Below are 19,042 nucleotides of genomic sequence, written 5' to 3'. Positions count from 1 at the left end.
TCATTTAAGAAGTGGTCTGTGAGGACTCAGGCTCCAGCTCCGGCCAGCATCTGGCCTTCCCTTCACCAGGCCTAAGTAGAAGTCATTCATTGTTGATTAGGTCCATGAGGCGTGTTTTTTCACTTAACTTTGGGTAACTGCTTCGGGCTGTTCATCTGTAAACGACATGTGGGGTGAAGGCTCCGGAGAACGGGTCACCACGTGTGACGGGCTGTATTTGGGGGGTGTTTCTCAGATGACAGCAGACGGTGCTCTCAGGTGAAGTTGGGCTCTGCCGCCGACTTCCTGCTGGACATCAGTGAGACCGACCTCAGCACGCTGACAGCCAGCATTAAGGCCCCGTCCGGCCGTGACGAGCCCTGTCTCCTGAAGAGGCTGCCCAATAATCACATCGGTGAGCCCGGGCTGCCTTCCTGGACTGAGCTGGGACCCTTTGGTGGGAGGTGGGGATTCCTTTGGTCCTTTCTGGGGAATTAGGTAACGCCTCGGAGCATGATACGATAAACCTGCTGGGTCATAGGAGTGCATTTCCGTGTTGCGAGGTTGACCACCCTTATATACACTCTGGGGTAGCCAGGAAGTCCGGGAGCCATACTTCCATTCCTGTGAGTGTGTCTGCCTCCTAGCTCCTCTCCTTCATCCCCTCTCCCTCCTCTTACAAACCCTGATGTGTGCCCGGTCCAGGCATCTCCTTCATCCCCCGGGAGGTGGGTGAACACCTGGTCAGCATCAAGAAGAATGGCAACCACGTGGCCAATAGTCCCGTGTCCATCATGGTGGTCCAGTCCGAGATCGGTGACGCCCGCAGAGCCAAAGTCTACGGCCGAGGCCTGTCTGAAGGCCGGACTTTCGAGATGTCCGAGTTCATCGTGGACACGAGAGATGCAGGTCTGTGGGTGGTCCCAGGCAAAAGGCCCAGGGCTTTTTGCTCAAGTGTCTTCATGTTTTCATCTTATCAACTCCCTTCTCTTTCTGAGCATCCTTCAGACTGTCTGTCCTTTTACCTGCATTATCACATAAGCCTCATGACCACCGGGAAAGTAGGTGTTGTCTTATTTTCTAAATTAAGAACCTGAGGCTCACAGGGGTCAACAGCCCTCTGCTTCTGGCATTTGAACCCAGAGCCACTACAACTCCCAGATCTCTCTCTCTCTCTCGTTATCTGTACTCCCAACCCTGCTCTCAGCTCCCCAGGTCTCCTGGACTCATCCCCAGCAAAGGCTGTTGGGCCAGCTGGCCAGGACCATGTTCTGCTCATGGTGCTTTCGTGGAAATGATGAATCTCTTCCTGTTTCCTCTCTCAGATGGTTTGAAGTAGTCTGGGCCTCCCCAACCTAATGCCACAGCCAGCGCCTTCCTCTTCCGCCTTCTTGAGTGATGGCTGAATTGGTGACTTCTAGACGAAGCCATAGTCCTGGGGGAAAGGGCTGGACAATTTCTGGTCCTGATGGGCAGATCCTCGTGTTGTTCAGCCTTTATATCTGCTGTCTTCATGGTCCCCTGGCTGGAGATCCAGGGCAGCTTAAAAATTCAAATGTTCAGGCCTGTGGCTGGCAATGAGCCCTCGAGGCAGCGCATGCCATTCTTGGGGGCTGTGTTTTCCCCAGTGGGTTCTGCAGGGCAGGTGCTCCGAGGGGCAGTAGGACATCACCCTCCAGAAAATGGTTCTGTGGTCAGAGTCATGCTCAGCAGGCTGTTCCGCTACAGGACTTCTCAGAGCCTTGAACCGGCTCCTCAGCTGGGGGCTGTCTGCAGCAGGGATCACAATGACTTTCTTTTTGCTCTCTGGAAATGGCAGTATGAGTTTCCGGGGTCAGATGTCCGTTCGCATGCTCCGAGCTCCCCCTTCCAAATGAGTTGCTGTCAAAACAGCCCCCGGCTACTGTGTTGCAGGTTATGGTGGCATATCCCTGGCGGTGGAAGGCCCCAGCAAAGTAGACATCCAGACAGAGGACCTGGAGGATGGCACCTGCAAGGTCTCCTACTTCCCCACCGTGCCTGGGGTTTACATCGTCTCTACCAAGTTCGCCGACGAGCACGTGCCTGGTACGCGCGGCCCCCTCTGTCCTCTCTGCCCGCTGCTTGAGTTTTCTGTAAGGGCTCGCCTCGGGCTCTGGGTTGCTCACGTAAACCCTCTCGGTTCTTGCAGGGAGCCCGTTTACCGTGAAGATCAGTGGGGAGGGGAGAGTGAAGGAGAGCATCACCCGTACCAGCCGAGCCCCATCTGTGGCCACTGTTGGGAGCATCTGTGACCTGAACCTGAAAATCCCAGGTGAGCACGAGGGGCTCCTGGGTCAGGGCAGGGGACCATTGGGAATCAAGTCCACTATGGGCGACTTACTTTTAAAATTTCAGTTATAATAGTGTTTTTAATATGTATTTTCACAGAGGCCCATTCAGGGAAAATAAATCTGTTGACCCGCTATCGTTTTCTTCTTCCAAATGAAAATAGTTTGTTGCATCACCTGGGGGAGATAGATATGCTCTTAGATTGTTCATTTAGTTTTTGTTGAATAGAATAACCTCAGTGAGAGATCTGGCCTTGCTGATGCCCGTGTCTGGAAGTTTTAAAGAGATGTCGGCCCACCAGCACCTTCTAATTCCCATTCATCTCCTTCGTTCCTAAAACTGGAATGAGGGCTGTGCTGCAGGGCTGGCAAGGGGAGGGGGGGAGGCAGGAGGTGGGGGCACATCTAGCCCTTTGGCCATAAATTGTTCCTCATGGGGCCAAATTAGTCAGCCAATCGCCATAGTCTTTCTGAAATGTGGCCCAGGGTAGTTGGGTAAAGAAATCCCCCAAAAGAGCCGTTGCCGAGTGCAGGAAGGCGCCAGGGCTCCTCTGCCCGCAGCTGGCATGTGCTGAGCCTCTAGCTGCCCAGGTTCTGTGGAACGGAACAGCAGACCCTCACGTCCTGGTCTGGTGAGGGGGCCCTTTTCCCACACGGGGTTCCCATCTTTCCTAATATGTCGATGTCTTTGCTCTGCCCTCTGAGCAATATTTGATGGGTTCTTCCTGTGTAGACACCAGTCACATGTGAATGTGGTACAAGCCTCATTACTTTGGTGTCCAGACAGGACCGCTTGATCAGAGCTGGATCGTGACCATAAAGTTCCTTGTTAATGACTCCACAGGATTGCATTTCGTGTGTAGGTGCCCCACCCTTCACTGGGTTTTCTCATTTCACACGCACTCAACGTCTGTGCCTCAACCCCTGTAGTCAGTGGTCTGTGACGTTGGCCGCTGTGCCAGGCTGCAGTCACATCGCGTGGGACTGCTGGGCCGGCGTGTCTCAGATGCTGCTATGCCTGGCAGCTGCCCTCCAGAACATGAATTAGTGCCCGTTTCTCTATTTCTTACCAGCCCTGGGCACTGGTGTTCACTCTCACTTGGACCAATCAGATGGTAAAATACGGTGTCCAGTGTTCAGTCTCACTTCCCTGCTCACTGGTGAAGGGACGGTCTTCTCTGCTTTACATGCCTCATTTTACAAATGACCTGTCCCCTCTGCCTCTCGGTGTCTTATCTCTGTGTGATGTGGACAGTTACCCTTTCTCTTTAGGCTTTTCTGGCTCTTGACTCCTTCTTACCCTTTCCAGTGACTTGGCACCAGAGCACTCGGCGAGATTCACTTTCCCTCTCGTTGCCTAAATGATTCTCTTCTGTCGGTTAGAATGGAGGATGGCTCACCAGCTCCCAGGTGTCCTCGGACCCGTGTGGGGGACCCTGTTCTCAGCCTCCCTTCCTTTCTCTGTCCTCAGGGCTCACAGTCCTGCACTGCTCAGCCCCGATCCCGTAGGGCTGGAGGGTGCAGTTCATGTGGCTCTAGGTGATGGCATTACTCGGTCACCAGCATGTGGTCACAGCCTTTGGCATGGCACAAGCCCCTCGGACGGAGCAGACGTGGTCTGCTTCGCGGTGTGGGTGACCCAACGCATTGCTTTTCTGCAGCGTTGCGTCTGCTCTGCTCACGCATGGTTTCCCCTTTGCTGCTGGGACTGACGCGTGTCCGTTCACCTTTTCCTCTAAATGCATGTTGTCTTGTTGCCGAGAAGGAATGCCAAGGCTCCTTGAGAGGAAGGGATGGCGCTGCTTGTGTTTTCTGCCCCTGTGAGCATGACGATGGCCACGTGTCGCCTCGAGCTTAAAACATCTGAGCTGTCGTGGTTTTTATATGTATGTGCGGTAACTGTCAGCTCAGGCACTGGTTTGAAACTGATGTGTGGCATTCACTCCAGCCAGGAAGGCTGTGAACGTGCCCAGTGCCCCTAGAATGTTCTTTGCACTGGTGCCTGGAAGGGCCTGGCTCTTTCCCTGCTGGCCACAGTCCCCCAGGGCCTTAAGGGAGACAGGAGGGCAGGCGTCCAGACTGCGCACCCCACACCCCACGCAGCACCCGCTTTACCCTCTGCTGCTTGCCCTGCACGTCCTGTTCTGCTGGGCCCGCACTCTAACCCTTCTCCTTCCCCCCACCTCTCACTCCCTTTCAGAAATCAATAGCAGTGACATGTCGGCCCACGTCACCAGCCCCTCCGGCCGCGTGACCGAAGCAGAGATTGTGCCCGTGGGGAAGAACTCGCACTGTGTTCGGTTTGTGCCCCAGGAGATGGGCGTGCATACAGTCAGCGTCAAGTACCGCGGCCAGCACGTGACCGGCAGCCCCTTCCAGTTCACTGTAGGGCCACTGGGCGAGGGGGGCGCCCACAAGGTCCGGGCAGGAGGCCCTGGCCTGGAGAGGGGAGAAGCAGGAGTTCCAGGTGAGCGATCGGCAGGCTTTTCCCTTGAGGACAGTAAGGGCTCAGCTGGTGGTGTGAGCACCTTGCCCTCCTCACCCTGTTCTAAGGAGAAGACTGTGTGTGTGAGATTCTGATGGGTGGTATCAAGGCTGATGTTCCGTGGAACACGTTAGGTTTCTACAAAACCCACTGTGAAGGTGCCTTCGAGTGGTGGATGCTGGTGGAGAGGCCTGTGGGGACAAAACTAAACATTCTCCTCTTCCTCTGGCTTGGCGTGGGTGTGTTCAAAAGATGCCCACGAACTTTGTCGTCATGGATGGGATCTAGGAAACACGCAGTGCCTTTGCTTGGGTGCTGCTGGGGTCGGGGAGAGAAAAGGCCTGTGAATAACAGTGACCAGCATTGCAGGGTTTGGCAAGAGGTGCCTCAGCCACACCCCGTCACTAACCAGGTGTTTCTCTGTCTCAGCCGAGTTCAGCATCTGGACCCGGGAGGCAGGCGCGGGGGGCCTCTCCATCGCTGTTGAAGGCCCCAGTAAGGCTGAGATTACATTCGATGACCATAAAAACGGATCGTGTGGTGTGTCTTATATTGCCCAAGAGCCTGGTATGTATTCAGGAACCACCTCAAGACTTTTCTTTGATTGGGGGTGGTTCGGGGGTGAGGAACAGAAACCCACGGACCGAGCTCAAGTAAAAGGAATTGATCACTATGGGCACGTGGAGCGCTGCCTAGAAATTCAGGGCAGGAAATGCAGCCAGGTCTCCAAGGGGCAGGAATTCTAGTTCTCATTGTCTGTCTGTCTCCATCAGCCTGTCTGCTTCAGGCTTCACTCAGCTTCTTCATTCTTCCCATTGACCAGCTCTGTGCCCAGCCTCGGCCACTGGCTTGTGGGACTGCCCAGAAGAGGGGTTTACCTGGTATCTGCCCTCCCTGGAGCAGGGTCCTCTACGTCTTGTACCATGAACCCCTCTGGCATCTAAAGCCTATGGGGACATTGTTTTGAAACACATAATACAAATTATACACACACACACACACACACACACACACACACACACACACACACACACATATATATATGTGGCTAAGCAACCATCCAGCCGTCCAACCGGTAGCAATGACCACCAGGGGGCAGACGCTCTGACCGGTAGCTATGATTCACACTGACCACCAGGGGGCACACTCAACGCAGGAGCTGCCGAGCTGCGGTGACTTGGCAACGGCAGTTCTTGGGTGACACACCTGGAACCAGAGAGGAGGAAGCCCGATTCTGGAGTGCCTCACCTAAGAACCGCCCTTGCAATCCGGGATCCCTCGGGGGATGTTGGAGAGCCAGTTTTGGCCCAATCCCCACAGGCCAGGCCAAGGGACTCCCACCTGCTGGAGGGACCCCGTTACTCCGTAGACACCCTTTGAGCCACAGGAGGTTGGCTCCAGGGCATGTCTGGCCCATCTCACCCAGTCCTGCCCTGCCAGCCACCTTCTAATTAATTTCATTTGAATGTGAACAAATCCGTGCACCAGAGCACTAGTTGGATTATAATAAAAATCAATTATATCAAAAAGCAGTTATCAGAATCTTACAGGAACAAATATGTAACATATCAAGGTATGCATGTCTTCACTGATACATTAAATCTAAAATTGGGTGACTACCCTAATTTAAAAAAAAATTGGATGACTACCTTAATTTCAAAATAGTGATGAGTATAAATGAGGTGTCAAGGTATATGTAAAACTGTAAAATGATATGAAAGTATCTGTGAACTTTGTTGGTGACAAAGTCACAAGTACTTTTTTTAAAAAATATATATTTTTATTGATTTCAGAGAGGAAGAGAGGTAGAAACATCAATGATGGGAGGGAATCATTGATCAGCTGCCTGCTGCATACCCCCCGCTGGGAATTGAGCCCACAACCTGGGCATGTGCCCTGCCCAGGAATCGAATCGTGACCTCCTGGTTCGTAGGTCGACGCTCAACCACTGAGCCATGCTGGCTGGGCTGTCACAAGTACTTTAAATGTACTATGGTTTCTTGTCAACATTTCTAAAGAAAGGAACTGCTAAATATCAGCTAGAGGTTTAGTGAAAGCAAAGATGTAATTTTTTTCCCATTCCTCTTACGGATCTCCTGCGTTCTATACAGAGGCCCTTGGGGGGACCCTGAGGACTCAAGTTCAGAATATCTATCCTTGCCCAACAAAGAAAATCATGTTAGCCCTGCCTGAGCCAGGCAACTGGCCCTGAACCAATGGGCGAGGCCATGGAGGAGGGCAGGGTCTCTCTGAAGGCATTTTCACAGGAGACCTCACTGTAACCGCCTTCCTGAATCTCTGAGATGATGGGACTTTCTTGTCCCCACAGGTAACTACGAGGTGTCTATCAAGTTTAACGATGAGCACATCCCCGAAAGTCCCTACCTGGTGCCAGTCATCGCGCCCTCGGACGACGCTCGCCGCCTCACTGTTATGAGCCTTCAGGTGAGACGCAAGGAAGCATCCATGTCCTTGGCCACAGGCCAGCCAGTGAGACCCTGGACTCCTGAGGCCGCTTCAATCCCCGTCGGTGCTGAGGGTCCCAGCCCATTTTGACCACAGATGTTTCCCATTGTAGGGAATCCTTCTCTTGGCAGCGTCAGCTCCCACACGGTTAGGACAGGAGACAGTTGAGGGAACAAAACAGAGCCACAGTCAATAAAACACCTCAATGTTTGGGGACAAGTTTGTTTTTTAAATATTTGTTCAAGAGAAACAAAGGAGGCCCGTTAATAGTTGGTTAAGGGCTGAGGAGAGCTTTCAAAACAAAGCTAACAGTCCAGTGATGTGTGGCCTGCAGTTATTAGCTTCTTTTTCCTCAAGGAAGTCAATTGTGTTTTATTTTATTATGGTGATTTATTTATAATAAGTGTGCTAGGCACTTTGCTAAGAACTTGGTCAGTGTTACCTTATTAAATCCTTTCAACAGCCTGGTCAGTAGGCTTCTCTTGACCCCATTTTAAAGATGGAAAAACTGAGGTACAGAGAGCTTATGGCTACCAGAAACCAGCTAGTATGAGGCAGAGTGAGGTCTTATGGTTCTAGAACATGTGGTCTTAACTGTGGCCTCCTTAATCCCCACCTTGGCATTGTGGCAGGTGGCTACATAGTCCAACCTATTGCAATGCCAGGAAATGCAACTTTTCTCCTGTCTTAAACAGGTCACTAAATTCAAGGTTGCATAGGGGCCCTCAGCCAAACTAAGAACCATTGGGAGATGCTTTGCATCCTTGCTCAGGACACTGAAAAATAATTAGGTATCTGGACCCAGAGTAGCAGTTCAGTTGTGCAGTAGCATCAGAATCTCAAAGTATGATTTCTGGTTAAAGGGCCTTCTAAATAGCCTTCCACGTCCCCCTAGTTCTTGAAAATTCTGGATCGATTAAAACCCAGTCTCATATCTCAGACGGGCAATATCACTAGCTCTAGTTCCTACACATGGTTTACTTTTGAGATTTCCACCCTGAGGGGAATTGGTACTGCTAGTTGTTCCAAACATGACAGAGCCCCAGCCAGGATCACCGTCCACAGATTGAAGAGGCCTCATCTGGAGAGAACTGGGGTGCCCACTGGTCGCCGTGGTGCAGATGTTTTTCTTGTGTTTCATTTAAAGGCTTCTTAACAGAAGTTCCTTTTGTGCCGACTTAACTAAAGCCTAGGGAGGGAGGTAAACCCAGCGCTTGTTGAGGGCAGACAGCTGCCTTCATGCACCTGGAAGATTTCTTTCGGATCTTCCGAGGCGTTTATCTCCCTCTTGAGGATTTAGCGGCAAGCGGATTCAGGTAACGTAATGGTTCTGTCCAAAGGGAGCTGATTTGCAGAAATCCTCTCCAGCGAGCTTTTCTGTGGAGTCCTCTCATCACAGTTTGGTCGTAAATATTTAAATAAGTACGCAGCAGGCTGTATATCCGGCAAGCGGGGGGCCACGGGCGGGCGGGTCAGCTTCGGCCCTGTTCCTCCCGGGTCATTTGATGCCGAGTGGTACGTAAATTATTTATTGGAGATTTACTGGAGGCCTGCACAGCAACATCTGGGGCTGGTTAGAGGAGAGAGGCACGTATTGTTTTGTCTTGCTTTTGAGGCTTTTTAGAAAATTGGAGTCGGCTGGCATTTTGTGGAGGAGGAGGGGGTGGAGGGATGGGGCTGGTCTGGCGATCAAAGACTCCATAATTTTGAGTTTGGTCTATAACCCCAGTCTGTGGCCACGAGGGCTGTGCAGTCTAATAGAATGTTCTGAAACAATGGAAATGCCCCCCATCTTATCTGTGCAATGTGGTAGCCACTAGCCACATGTGTAGCCACTAGCTAGTATAACCGAGGAACTGAATTGTAATTATTTAATTTTAATTAATTTAAATCTAAATATACAGTGATGTAGCCACATGTGGCCAGTGACTACTGAATTAGGCAGCCCAGTTTTAGAGCCTTGCGTCTAAGATGCAGGCCCCAGACCTAAAGCCTCAGCATCGCCTGGGAACTTACTAGAATCCTAGAACCCCAGGCCCTCGGAATCAGAATGTGCATTTTAACAAGGCCCCTGGTGCTTGGATTGCACATTAAGTGTGAACCCTGCTGCTTTAGAGTCACCTGAGCAGTGGCTGCCCAACCAAGTTTACATAAAAACTGCTGACTTGTAAAATGTTGCTGTTCAGGATTGGCTGATCTTAAAATACCTTAAGCACCTAAACTTCTAATCCCTTCCTCCCAGAGAGGCTATAGTTTCCGAGACAAAGCATGGAGAGTGAAATTGACCCAGTGACTAGTACCAGTTATACTTGTCTCTCTCTCTCTCTTTTTTTTAAGTGTACACACAACTTCAAAATGCATATTTTTTAAACATATTTTTATTGTTGATAGTATTATAGATATCTCCCAGCCCCCCCTTATCCCTATCTTCCCAGCACCCCCCCCACCCCATCTCCACTACCCTATTGTCTGTGTCCATGGGCTATGCATATCCTATCTAATAAAAGAGTAATATGCAAATTAACCATCACTCCGCTACACCCACAAGCCACACCCCCTAGCCAATCAGGAGCAAGTATGCAAATTAACCCCAACCAAGATGGCTGCCGCCACGGAGAGAGCAGGAGGGAGGCTTGGGTTTCCCTGGCAATGGAGGAAGCTAAGCTTTCCACACACCCTGGCCGGCCCAGGCCTCCACTTAAGGCTACAAAGTTTCAATGATAGAAGATAAATAAATCCCCACAAAAATGACGGCAGCCACAGAGCTGGAGAGAGCAGGAGGCTAGGGTTGCCCTGGCAATGGAGGAAGCCAAGCTTTCTGCACACCCTGGCCAGCCCAGGCCTCCGCTTAAGGAAGTTTCAATTATAGAAGATAAATAAATCCCAACAGAAATGGCTGCGGCCACGGAGCGAGCAGAAGGCTTGGCTCTGCTCCAGGCTACAAAGTTGCAATTATAGAAGATAAATAAATCCCAGATACCAGGGCCTCCGCTTGGGTCACTGGGGGGCATGGCCGGCCTGCAAACCACCACAGGCCCCTCGCCCACACTGCCCCATGCCCCAAGGGAACCCCCACCCTGATCCGGGACACCCTTCAGGGCAAACCAGCCAGCCCCCACTCATGCACCAGGCCTCTATCCTATCTAATAAAAGAGTAATATACAGATTGACCATCATTCCAACACACAAGATGGCTGCCCCCATGTGGTCAAAGATCCTGCTCCCATGTGGACACAAGATGGCTACCACAAGATGGCCAGCAGGGAAGGGCAGTTGGGAGGGACCAGGCCTGCAGGGGAGGGCAGTTAGGGGAAAACAGGCTGGCAGGGGAGCAGTTAGACATCAATCAGGCTGGCAGGGGAGTGGTTAGGGGGTGATCAGGCTGGCAGGCAGAAGTGGTTAGGGGCAATTGGGAAGGCAGGCAGGCAAGCAGTTGGGAGCCAGCAGTCCTGGATTGTGAGAGGGATGTCTGACTGCCCGTTTAGGCCGATCCCACCAGGATCGGGTCTAAACGGGCAGTCGGACATCCTTCGAGGGGTCCCAGATTGGAAAGGGTGCAGGCTGGGCTGAGGGACACCCCCCCCCCCATGCACGAATTTTGTGCACCGGGCCTCTAGTAAGTATATAAGTTCCTTGGTTTATCTCTTCTCGTCCCCCCATCCCCACATTGAGGTATGTCAGTCTGTTCCATGCCTCCATGCTTCGGGTCTTAGTTTGTTGGTCAGTTCATTTTGAAAAAATGCATATTGATAGTCAATAACCTGACATTTTTTGAGCCTTTTTGTATGGGTGAAGCATTATGCGGAGGGCTTTGAATGCATAACTTCATTTCATCCTCACGGCAGCTCTCTGAGATGGATCTGGTTATTACGCACATTTTACACAAGAGGTGACTGAGGCTAAACGAGGTTAAAGGTTAAATGATGTAGTTATATGTCTGGGAAATGGGAGCTCCCAGGTCCTGCTGATTGGACCCCTGTGTGGTGCCGACGGCCTCCCTTGCACATGCAGCCCTTTACAAGTTTATTAAAAGTTCCTCCATTCCTACCCTCCAGATAAAAAATAGCAGTGACATAAAACGTTGTTCGTATTACTGAGTGTCTGGTTTTGTCAGCCGCCAGGCTCCTCCTAAAAGGAGGGCCTTCGTTTTTAGTCTTTATTTTTTTGATGACCCGTTTGGGGTGCTGAAACAATAGTCCTGTTGATCAGGATGTCTCAAGTCTTCAAACCCCGTAACCTCTTCCAGATGGTTTGGGCACCAGACCCCGCCACTGTGCGTCTCTGCTTTCTTACATTTAATGCTAGAAATGTGGAATGAGCCACCTGCTTCTGTGGGATGTGGCTAAACGTGCTGGGCCTGTTTGCAGGAGCACTGTTCCCAGAGTCCCGGACCGGGTCAGTGTGTGCCACTAAGCAGGAGTGCCGAGAGCCGTAACGTTGTCTGATGTATTAAATTCTCAGGAATCGGGATTAAAGGTTAACCAGCCAGCCTCCTTTGCTATAAGGCTGAATGGGGCAAAAGGAAAGATTGATGCAAAGGTGCACAGCCCCTCTGGAGCCGTGGAAGAATGCCACGTGTCTGAGCTGGAGCCAGGTAAGCAGTAGGCAGGGTGTGCGGTCCCAGCAGCAGCACCCCCAACCCAACATGCACTCTGATGGAGGACCAGCGGCCTCACCAAGGCCAGCGAGCCCTCACATTCCCTTTGCTGTTCTTGCCAGACATTGCTTGTAAATTAGGGTGTAAACATTGCCAAGGACAGACAGGGGGACACTTTGAGAATTAATATCCTCCCTTTTATTCTTGTTTTTGTTCCTGTTCCTCCTCCTCTCTCCCTCCTCCCCCTTTCCCCTCCTCTCTCTCTCTCTCTCTCTCTTCCTCTCCCTCCTCTTTTTTTTTTCAACAAATACCACTTTATTTTGTTTTTCATATTCCTTTCACATTACAGTCATTGTAATTTTCTCTCATAGTTTAACAAAATCTTATAGATTTTATTATATTGTTGAACTTATGAATAAGTTCACTTTGACCTGACTTTACTCTAAGGAAAAGGTCAATGAGGTTCATCTTGAAATTTAAAAGAGAATCTGGTGGTGCAGTATACAGATCTTATAACATAGGAACCAACACCTGAAACCTGTATGTTCATGTTGACCAATGTCACCCCAATAAATTTAATAAAAATATTTTTAAAAAAGCGAATCTGGGTCTCCAGGATGCTTCACAGGAGGCCCAGGATGCTTAATCGCAGAAGATCTTGCTTGCTGCCTTGACACGTGGAATTCCAATGTCAGTCACTTTAATGAGATATTTTGCCAGTGAACATTCATTAAGTGTCAGACTTGGCAAGACGTGACCCTTGCTCACAAAGAGGAGCTCAGAGTCGAGTAAGGACCTGGCCACAGCCTGCAGAGCACGTGAGGACCTGTGTGGTCACCGGTACCACAGGAGGATTGAGAACCAATTGGTGAAGTTGGTTAGAGCAGGAAAGGGAAGCTTGGTGCCTTGACAAGGTCAGGAGGGCTTCTCAGAGGAAGTGAACTGACCGTGGGCCCTGATGCATGAGGAAGAGCCCTTTGTCACTGCCCTGTTGGGCATTTGCTGTGGCCCTGCCACGTGTACAGTGAGGGCAGAGACCAAGGACCTGGGTTAGCAGGTAGACATCTTTCTCCCTCTGGGCAGAACAGGACAGGGCCATGAGGAGCCTTAGAAAACACAGTGTGTCTGTGTGGGGGTGGTGCCCTGATCAGATCTTGGTTTAAGTCTGACCACATCCTAGAGAATGTGTTGAAATATCTGAAAGGCAGAGTGGTTCGTTTGAGAAAATAATATTCATCAGCAACGTTGGAATGGAGTGGGGGGACTTCAGGCCAAAGAACTCTAACACTTGGTGACCAGTTTGGCCATAGGGAATGCATGTGAATCAGATAGGTTACATGTAGCTTGGTGATGGGTTAGAAAGATGGTGCAGCTATGGGTGGGTGAGGCCTTCATGAGAGTTTTGAAGTGTCCCCAAGATATCCAAATAAGGAACTTTAGATCTGTAGAGCTATTGGGATTTGGCCAACAAGTGAAGTTAGGTATCTGAGATGGTCATCATGCCACAGTTAGGATGCTGTTGGTTGCAAATTATGGAACACCCAACTGAAGCCAGCTCACCCAATAAAGGGATCTGTTCATTCACATAACTGGAAAATGCAGGGTCCAAGGTGCAGCAGTTTAATTCAGCCGTGCAGCTATGTCCTCCAAACCCACAAATATCTCTGCTCTCTCTTCTGCTTTGTGGGCCTCACTCTGAGACTGGCCTTCCTCTTGGTGATAAGATGGCTGCAGAACCCAGATTTGCCAACTTCACACCACACCAATCATCTCTCCTAAAGAGTCTTTCTCAGAAATCTAAGATACTCCTTTTCCAGAGGTCTCCAGCCAACTTCCCTCCTGTCTCACCAAACACTGAACACACATGCCATGTGCTAATTGATGGTTTGGAGAAAGAGGGGACCTCCCCCCACCCCCCCAGTCAAAGATCATACCTGATGTGGGGGTGGGATCGCCTTCCCTTGAAGCATATTAGCTTTAGGGGAGGAGTGGTGGGTACCCAGTGAGGGGCTGTTGAGGAAGTGCAGTGTTGAAGGGTGTGAATGGGCAGTTGCATGCAGATGTTCATCAGAGGAGAAGTGAAGAGGGTTTGGGTGGAGCTTTGGGGGACAAAAATGCTGAAGGGGTGAAGGGTGAGTAGAGGGAGCAAACAGACTACCTGCATCCCAGGCGAGTTCTTCAAGGAGGAAGGGGTGGTCAGGAGGTGCACGATAGACAGGGGGATGTTCCAGGTGTCCATTCAGGGGACAGTTATTGTGCCACATGCTGTGACCCAAGCTCACAGTGAAAAACCTGGCTGTTATTGGGGGGTGGTGTAGTGGTGTGGGGGGGGGGGCAGTTGCTAGCTTGGAGCTTAACTGAGGAGTATTGGCCCCAGTTGGAACCACTCTTTCCCCTTCCAGTGGCCAAGTAGAGGAACTTTGCAAGAAGTAAGCTTTCATAAAGGCCGTGTTCTTCTGAGGCAGAGGCCACAGAGGAGGAAACAGAACCTGAGATTTGGATGCATTTCCCAGAGGGCTGGCTGAGGACACACAAGCAGGCCCATCTGGCTTTGAAATCCAACCTGTCGGGCACCAGGCTTTCAGGAGAACCATTGTCTCATGAAAGATTTAAAATTGGCCGCATCGGGTTGCTTCCTGTCCTGGGTCCTTGCTGCCTCAGCGGTGTCCGTGTGCCCGCTCTTACCCTGTGCTTTTGCTCACTCTCCTAGATAAGTACGCGGTTCGTTTCATCCCCCACGAGAATGGTGTCCACACGATCGACGTCAAGTTCAATGGGAGCCACGTGGTTGGAAGTCCCTTCAAAGTGCGCGTCGGGGAGCCAGGACAAGCGGGGAACCCGGCCCTGGTGTCCGCCTACGGCGCGGGGCTTGAGGGTGGCATCACAGGTAACACACTGCCTCCCCCTCTCCTCTTTAACTGAGCCGGCTCCAGGGACAGCCAGGTGGCAGTCTCCAGGCCTGTGCACCTGTCCCCAGGGACGCTGGGATGAGGTGCACTTCGGAGGCTCGCGTGCTCATTACCGCATGCTGTGCCTCAGCTGGCTTCCTCTGCCAAGTTCCCGGACTGTGGGGCCGGAATGCTGATAAAGAGGGATACGGTCCAGCACCATTCATTCTGAGGGTTTCTTTGCCCACACAGAATTCATGATGCATGTAACAGGCCTCCTGGGTGGTCCCTACCCATTAGTGCCTCTAGTGGTCCCCAGGCACCCAGAAACGCTTTGAATGGGCAGTAATGCCTGTCACGGTCTATCTCCTCTTTTGATTCTCTGGTCCTAATGGAGGAGGAGAAAAGTCTGAAACAGTTGAAGAATTCTGAAGCTTTTGGACTTGCTACGATTTATTTTTAATCTTTGCTGCAGATGGGACACTTTTGATTGTGAAAAACTTAGGCAGCGACAAGGTATATATAACGCATAATAATCTGTCCACTCAGTGTATATACTATATAATTAAAGGCTAATATGCAAATTGTCCCCTTGACCAGGAGTTTGACTAGCAGGCAGGCCGGCCAACCGCCCATGTCCCCTCCCCCTAGCCAGGCTGGCTGGACCCCACCCATGCACGAATTCATGCACCGGGCCTCATACACACACACACACACACACACACACACACACATACACATACTGAGCGGCCAGATTATTATGTGTTCAGAGATCATAATAATCTGGCCACTCAGTGTAAAGTGAAACTTATCCCATCTCTTTGCATCTCCTTCCTCCCTCTGGTCCAGGAGGAAACAGGGCTCACAGCTCAGGGGCGGCCCTTGTGGTTGTCTGTCAGGCTTCATTCTTGGTCGCTTGGTTGCTTAGCTGCTAGTTCACCAGAAAGGTAGACACATACTGTGGTTTTGCTTTTATTTTACAGAAATAATCTTAATGCACATATTGTTGTACCGCTTGCTTTTTGCTCTTGGCATCTTAAAGAACTCTCCATGTTAAAACATACCCCTCCCCACTCCCCAGTAATGGCTACAGTTGGTGTTCAGACAGTGACCCTAGAGGTGGGCGTCGGGAGGTGTCCAGTGCCTGTCCTTAAGGAGAGGCAGGGTGGGAACGTGTCCAGCTATGCTTCTCTGCAGGGAAAGTCCAGGCGTGGGCTCTCGGGGACACAGCCTGCATGTGGGTGTTGATTTGGGCCCCCAGGAAGGCCGCCCGGTCCCAGTTTCTGGAATCCCTCATGTGTGGGCACTGCTCTTAGTGTCCCCCGATGGGGTGAGTGGGACAGAGCAGACCCACCTCCCCATGGCGAGGGGATGAGTGGCCCTGGTTACCTGGGGACTGAGAGTCCTAAGTGGCCCAGGTGCCCTGCTTAAGGGCAGGAGAGAGTTGACCCGCTGATGTCCCATCTGGGACTCTGGCCAAACAGTGGCCTCAGCAGAACCACCCGTGGGGGTGGCACAAGTGCCTCTGGACTCCCCAGGTCCCTCTGGCTCCACACTGAACTCTGGACCAGCAGCGTGTCCTTTGTTAAAAGCGTAGTATGGTTTCACCCTAAGTGGTCCATTTCACAGATGAGGAAAGGGAGACTCAGAAAGGCTGAGTCACGCCCCAAAGCTTACTTAGTGGCAGAGGCCAGAACCAGGACTTCCCCCAGGTCCACGCCTCAGAGCCTGTGCCCTTCACCCCTGAGTTTTGCTGCCTCCCCAAATGTCTGGCTCACCCAGGGGCAGAGACTGCACCTGTGGCCCACTCAGCGGTGGTGGTGGGGTCATAAGCCCGGCCCCCTGTCCTAGCTGCCGTGGAATGTTTCCAGGCAGTAGTATACGCATTTGGCCCCTGGCAAGCCACCCACCATCGGAGCCCAGGTGGGTTCCTCCTGGTACTTGGAGCCACAGCAGGCCTTGGCCCAGGCCCCACAGCAGCCACTGAGGTCTCCTGCAGCGCCAGCAGCCACCTCTGCCTCCTGCTGGGTCACACCTGCTGTGTGGGGGCCTCTGTGCTTCCTCTTGGCTGTTCACGGGCCTTCTCAGGAGCTCTGGTTTCAAGCTGTGTTTTGCAAGCGCTGGATGCTGCTGAGAGGAGCTGGTCTAGGGAGACTCCCAACCAGGCAGGAGAGGCACAGAGCACGCCTGTTTCAAACCCTGTGTAAATATTGCTCTTGTCAAGGGGAAGGCGTCTTGTTTTTCTAGCCCTCCTGCTCCCCAGCCTTTCCCCAAATACCCTTCCCAGGGTTACACAGCTGCAGTGTGCATGGAATGAAAAGGTGGCTGTGCTCGCCGCCTGCGGGCCTGGCAGCCTCATCTTCGGGACAAAGCAAATGTCCCTGTGTTTTTATGGGTGGACTTGCTGTATCTTTTGGCTCGAACTTTAAATGGTCCGTTCTGCAGGTTTGGGAGCAGGGCATGTGGAGAATTGGGAAAGGACTGTGCTGCAGAGAGTGGAGAAGCTGGAAGGTAGACCAAGGAGGCTAGGCTGTCTGGGTTGGGAGTGCAGTTTCCTGAGGAAATGCTCCAGGAACCCCAGTGCAGGAACAGAGATCCCCTTCCCTCCTCGCCCGCCTTGAAGACGCTTTGCACACACATGATAGTCGCAGGAACTCAGCTGTGCGTGCGGGCTGCCTGGGATGTTCAGGGTGTCAGTGGTCAGCTGGAGGCAGTGGTGAGGGGGACTCCTGCATGTGGATCCTTTCTCCAGTCTTCTCTCAGGCGTGCACATCCGCTTCACGTTGGACAGAGCTCGTGTTTAAATCTCCATTGTGCCATTTTCTAGCTGTGTGACTCACTGAGCCTCCACTTCCTTCCTATAAAATGGGAATAATGAGGGAGCCCCCCAGGCAAGCTGTCCCAGGTACCACTGGTCCTGATTCCTTATTCCCCTTTCCCACCGCATCTTCCCTGCCCTCGGGCCTCGCATCCAGGAAGTTTTCTCAGGAATGGAGCAGCTTGTTGAAAAGGGTGGGGCTCCTTCCTGTAGCCAGGCCTTCTCCACGTTGAGTATCTCTCCATGTCTTGCAGCTCCTTCCTAGGATGCTGTCCCAGGCTCTACACCACCCGCCCCCTCAGCCGAGGCAGCAGCTGCTGCCTGAGGGGCTTTGAGGCTGCGCAGTTTAGATACAGGGTTGAAGTGGGGGGCGGGGTGCTGGGTGGGGGAGTGCTGGGACCAGAGCCTCCAGAGCTTCCAGAAACAGCTGGGTTGTGTTTAGGAGTTGCATGATAGCAGCTCCTTTGTTTTATTGATAACCAGAACAATCATTCTTTCTCTGGCCTAGGAGCTATAATTAAACCAAAATAGTTCCCAGCTGGGACACGTCCAGGGCTCTAGAGCAGTGGTCGGCAAACTCATTAGTCAACAAAACCAAATATCAACAGTACAACGATTGAAATTTCTTTTGAGAGCCAAATTTTTTAAACTTCTTCTAACTCCACTTCTTCAAAATAGACTCGCCCAGGCCGAAAACCGACTTCTGCACATGGGCCACGAAGTTTCAATCGCACTATACGTGCGCACCCGCACGTGGTATTTTGTGGAAGAGCCACACTCAAGGGGCCAAAGAGCCGCATGTGGCTCATGAGCCGCAGTTTGCCGACCACTGCTCTAGAGAAAGCACAGCCCTGCATGGGGCTGCTATGCCAGGGACAGCCCAGGGAGGGCACTGTGGCAGGCGCACATCTGGTGTCTGGGCCCCCAAGTGGCCCTCACAGGCCAGCTCATCCCCTCTGGACTGGAAAGAGGCCTGGGGCAGGGGTGGGCAAGGGGGCCTTCTGCAGGGCCCTGGGCTCAGGCGGGAATGCTGCCGTCGCCATTGGTGGCACTCCTGCCCAGCTTGCCTTCTGTTGTACCCGTCTGTGCAGGAGGCCCTCAGGGACCAGGCAAGTGGTAAAGTGTCCTAGGGCTACACTAGGGCATCCAAGGCAGCCACACTGTCCAGCCCGTGGCCAAGAGCTGGGCCTGGGCTCGGAGCTGCGCAGACTGCTCAGATACCCCTCTCAGTAGCTCTGACTGGCAGGGGCTGAGCTTCCGAGTCCTGTTAGCACCTGAACTGCCATGGGGCTCAGTTAGCCGTGGCTGCTGTGCTGGTCCTGTTCCTGTTGCCAATATTATTCATGGCAAAGGAGGAGGTGACAGACCCTAGTGGCTGCTTCGGTCTCCAGGGTGGTGTCTGGGTCAGGGAGCCTGTAGAGGAAGGAGGAGGCGCTGACTCCTTGGCTTCTCCAAGTCCACACAGAGGAGGCAGGAAAGGTCAGAGGGGCCCGCCTCCCC

The 19,042-nt window shown here is 52.1% G+C and overlaps 2 protein-coding genes across 5 annotated transcripts in view; one reads left to right on the top strand and one right to left on the bottom strand.

The window, feature by feature from the left end:
• DNASE1L3 (deoxyribonuclease 1L3) overlaps positions 1-19,042 on the bottom strand; it is a 969,732-nt gene that overhangs the window by 912,995 nt on the left and 37,695 nt on the right. The window lies entirely within an intron of this gene.
• Positions 1-19,042, top strand: part of FLNB (filamin B) — a 139,713-nt gene that overhangs the window by 116,230 nt on the left and 4,441 nt on the right. For 3 of the 4 annotated variants that reach the window (XM_080676157.1, XM_080676156.1, XM_080676159.1), the window contains 9 exons: positions 236-394; positions 685-888; positions 1,894-2,046; positions 2,150-2,272; positions 4,489-4,755; positions 5,203-5,340; positions 7,103-7,218; positions 11,701-11,833; positions 14,547-14,723. In XM_080676157.1, the coding sequence (XP_080532283.1) occupies positions 236-394; positions 685-888; positions 1,894-2,046; positions 2,150-2,272; positions 4,489-4,755; positions 5,203-5,340; positions 7,103-7,218; positions 11,701-11,833; positions 14,547-14,723 (1,470 nt within the window). Of the gene's footprint in view, positions 1-235; positions 395-684; positions 889-1,893; positions 2,047-2,149; positions 2,273-3,560; positions 3,620-4,488; positions 4,756-5,202; positions 5,341-7,102; positions 7,219-11,700; positions 11,834-14,546; positions 14,724-19,042 lie in introns of those variants that run through there. The other variant, XM_080676158.1, reaches the window with a different exon arrangement.

This window comes from Plecotus auritus, assembly GCF_963455305.1.
Source record: "Plecotus auritus genome assembly, chromosome: 6".
NCBI classification, from domain to species: domain Eukaryota; kingdom Metazoa; phylum Chordata; class Mammalia; order Chiroptera; family Vespertilionidae; genus Plecotus; species Plecotus auritus.
This window is presented reverse-complemented; position numbering and strand designations above follow the sequence as displayed.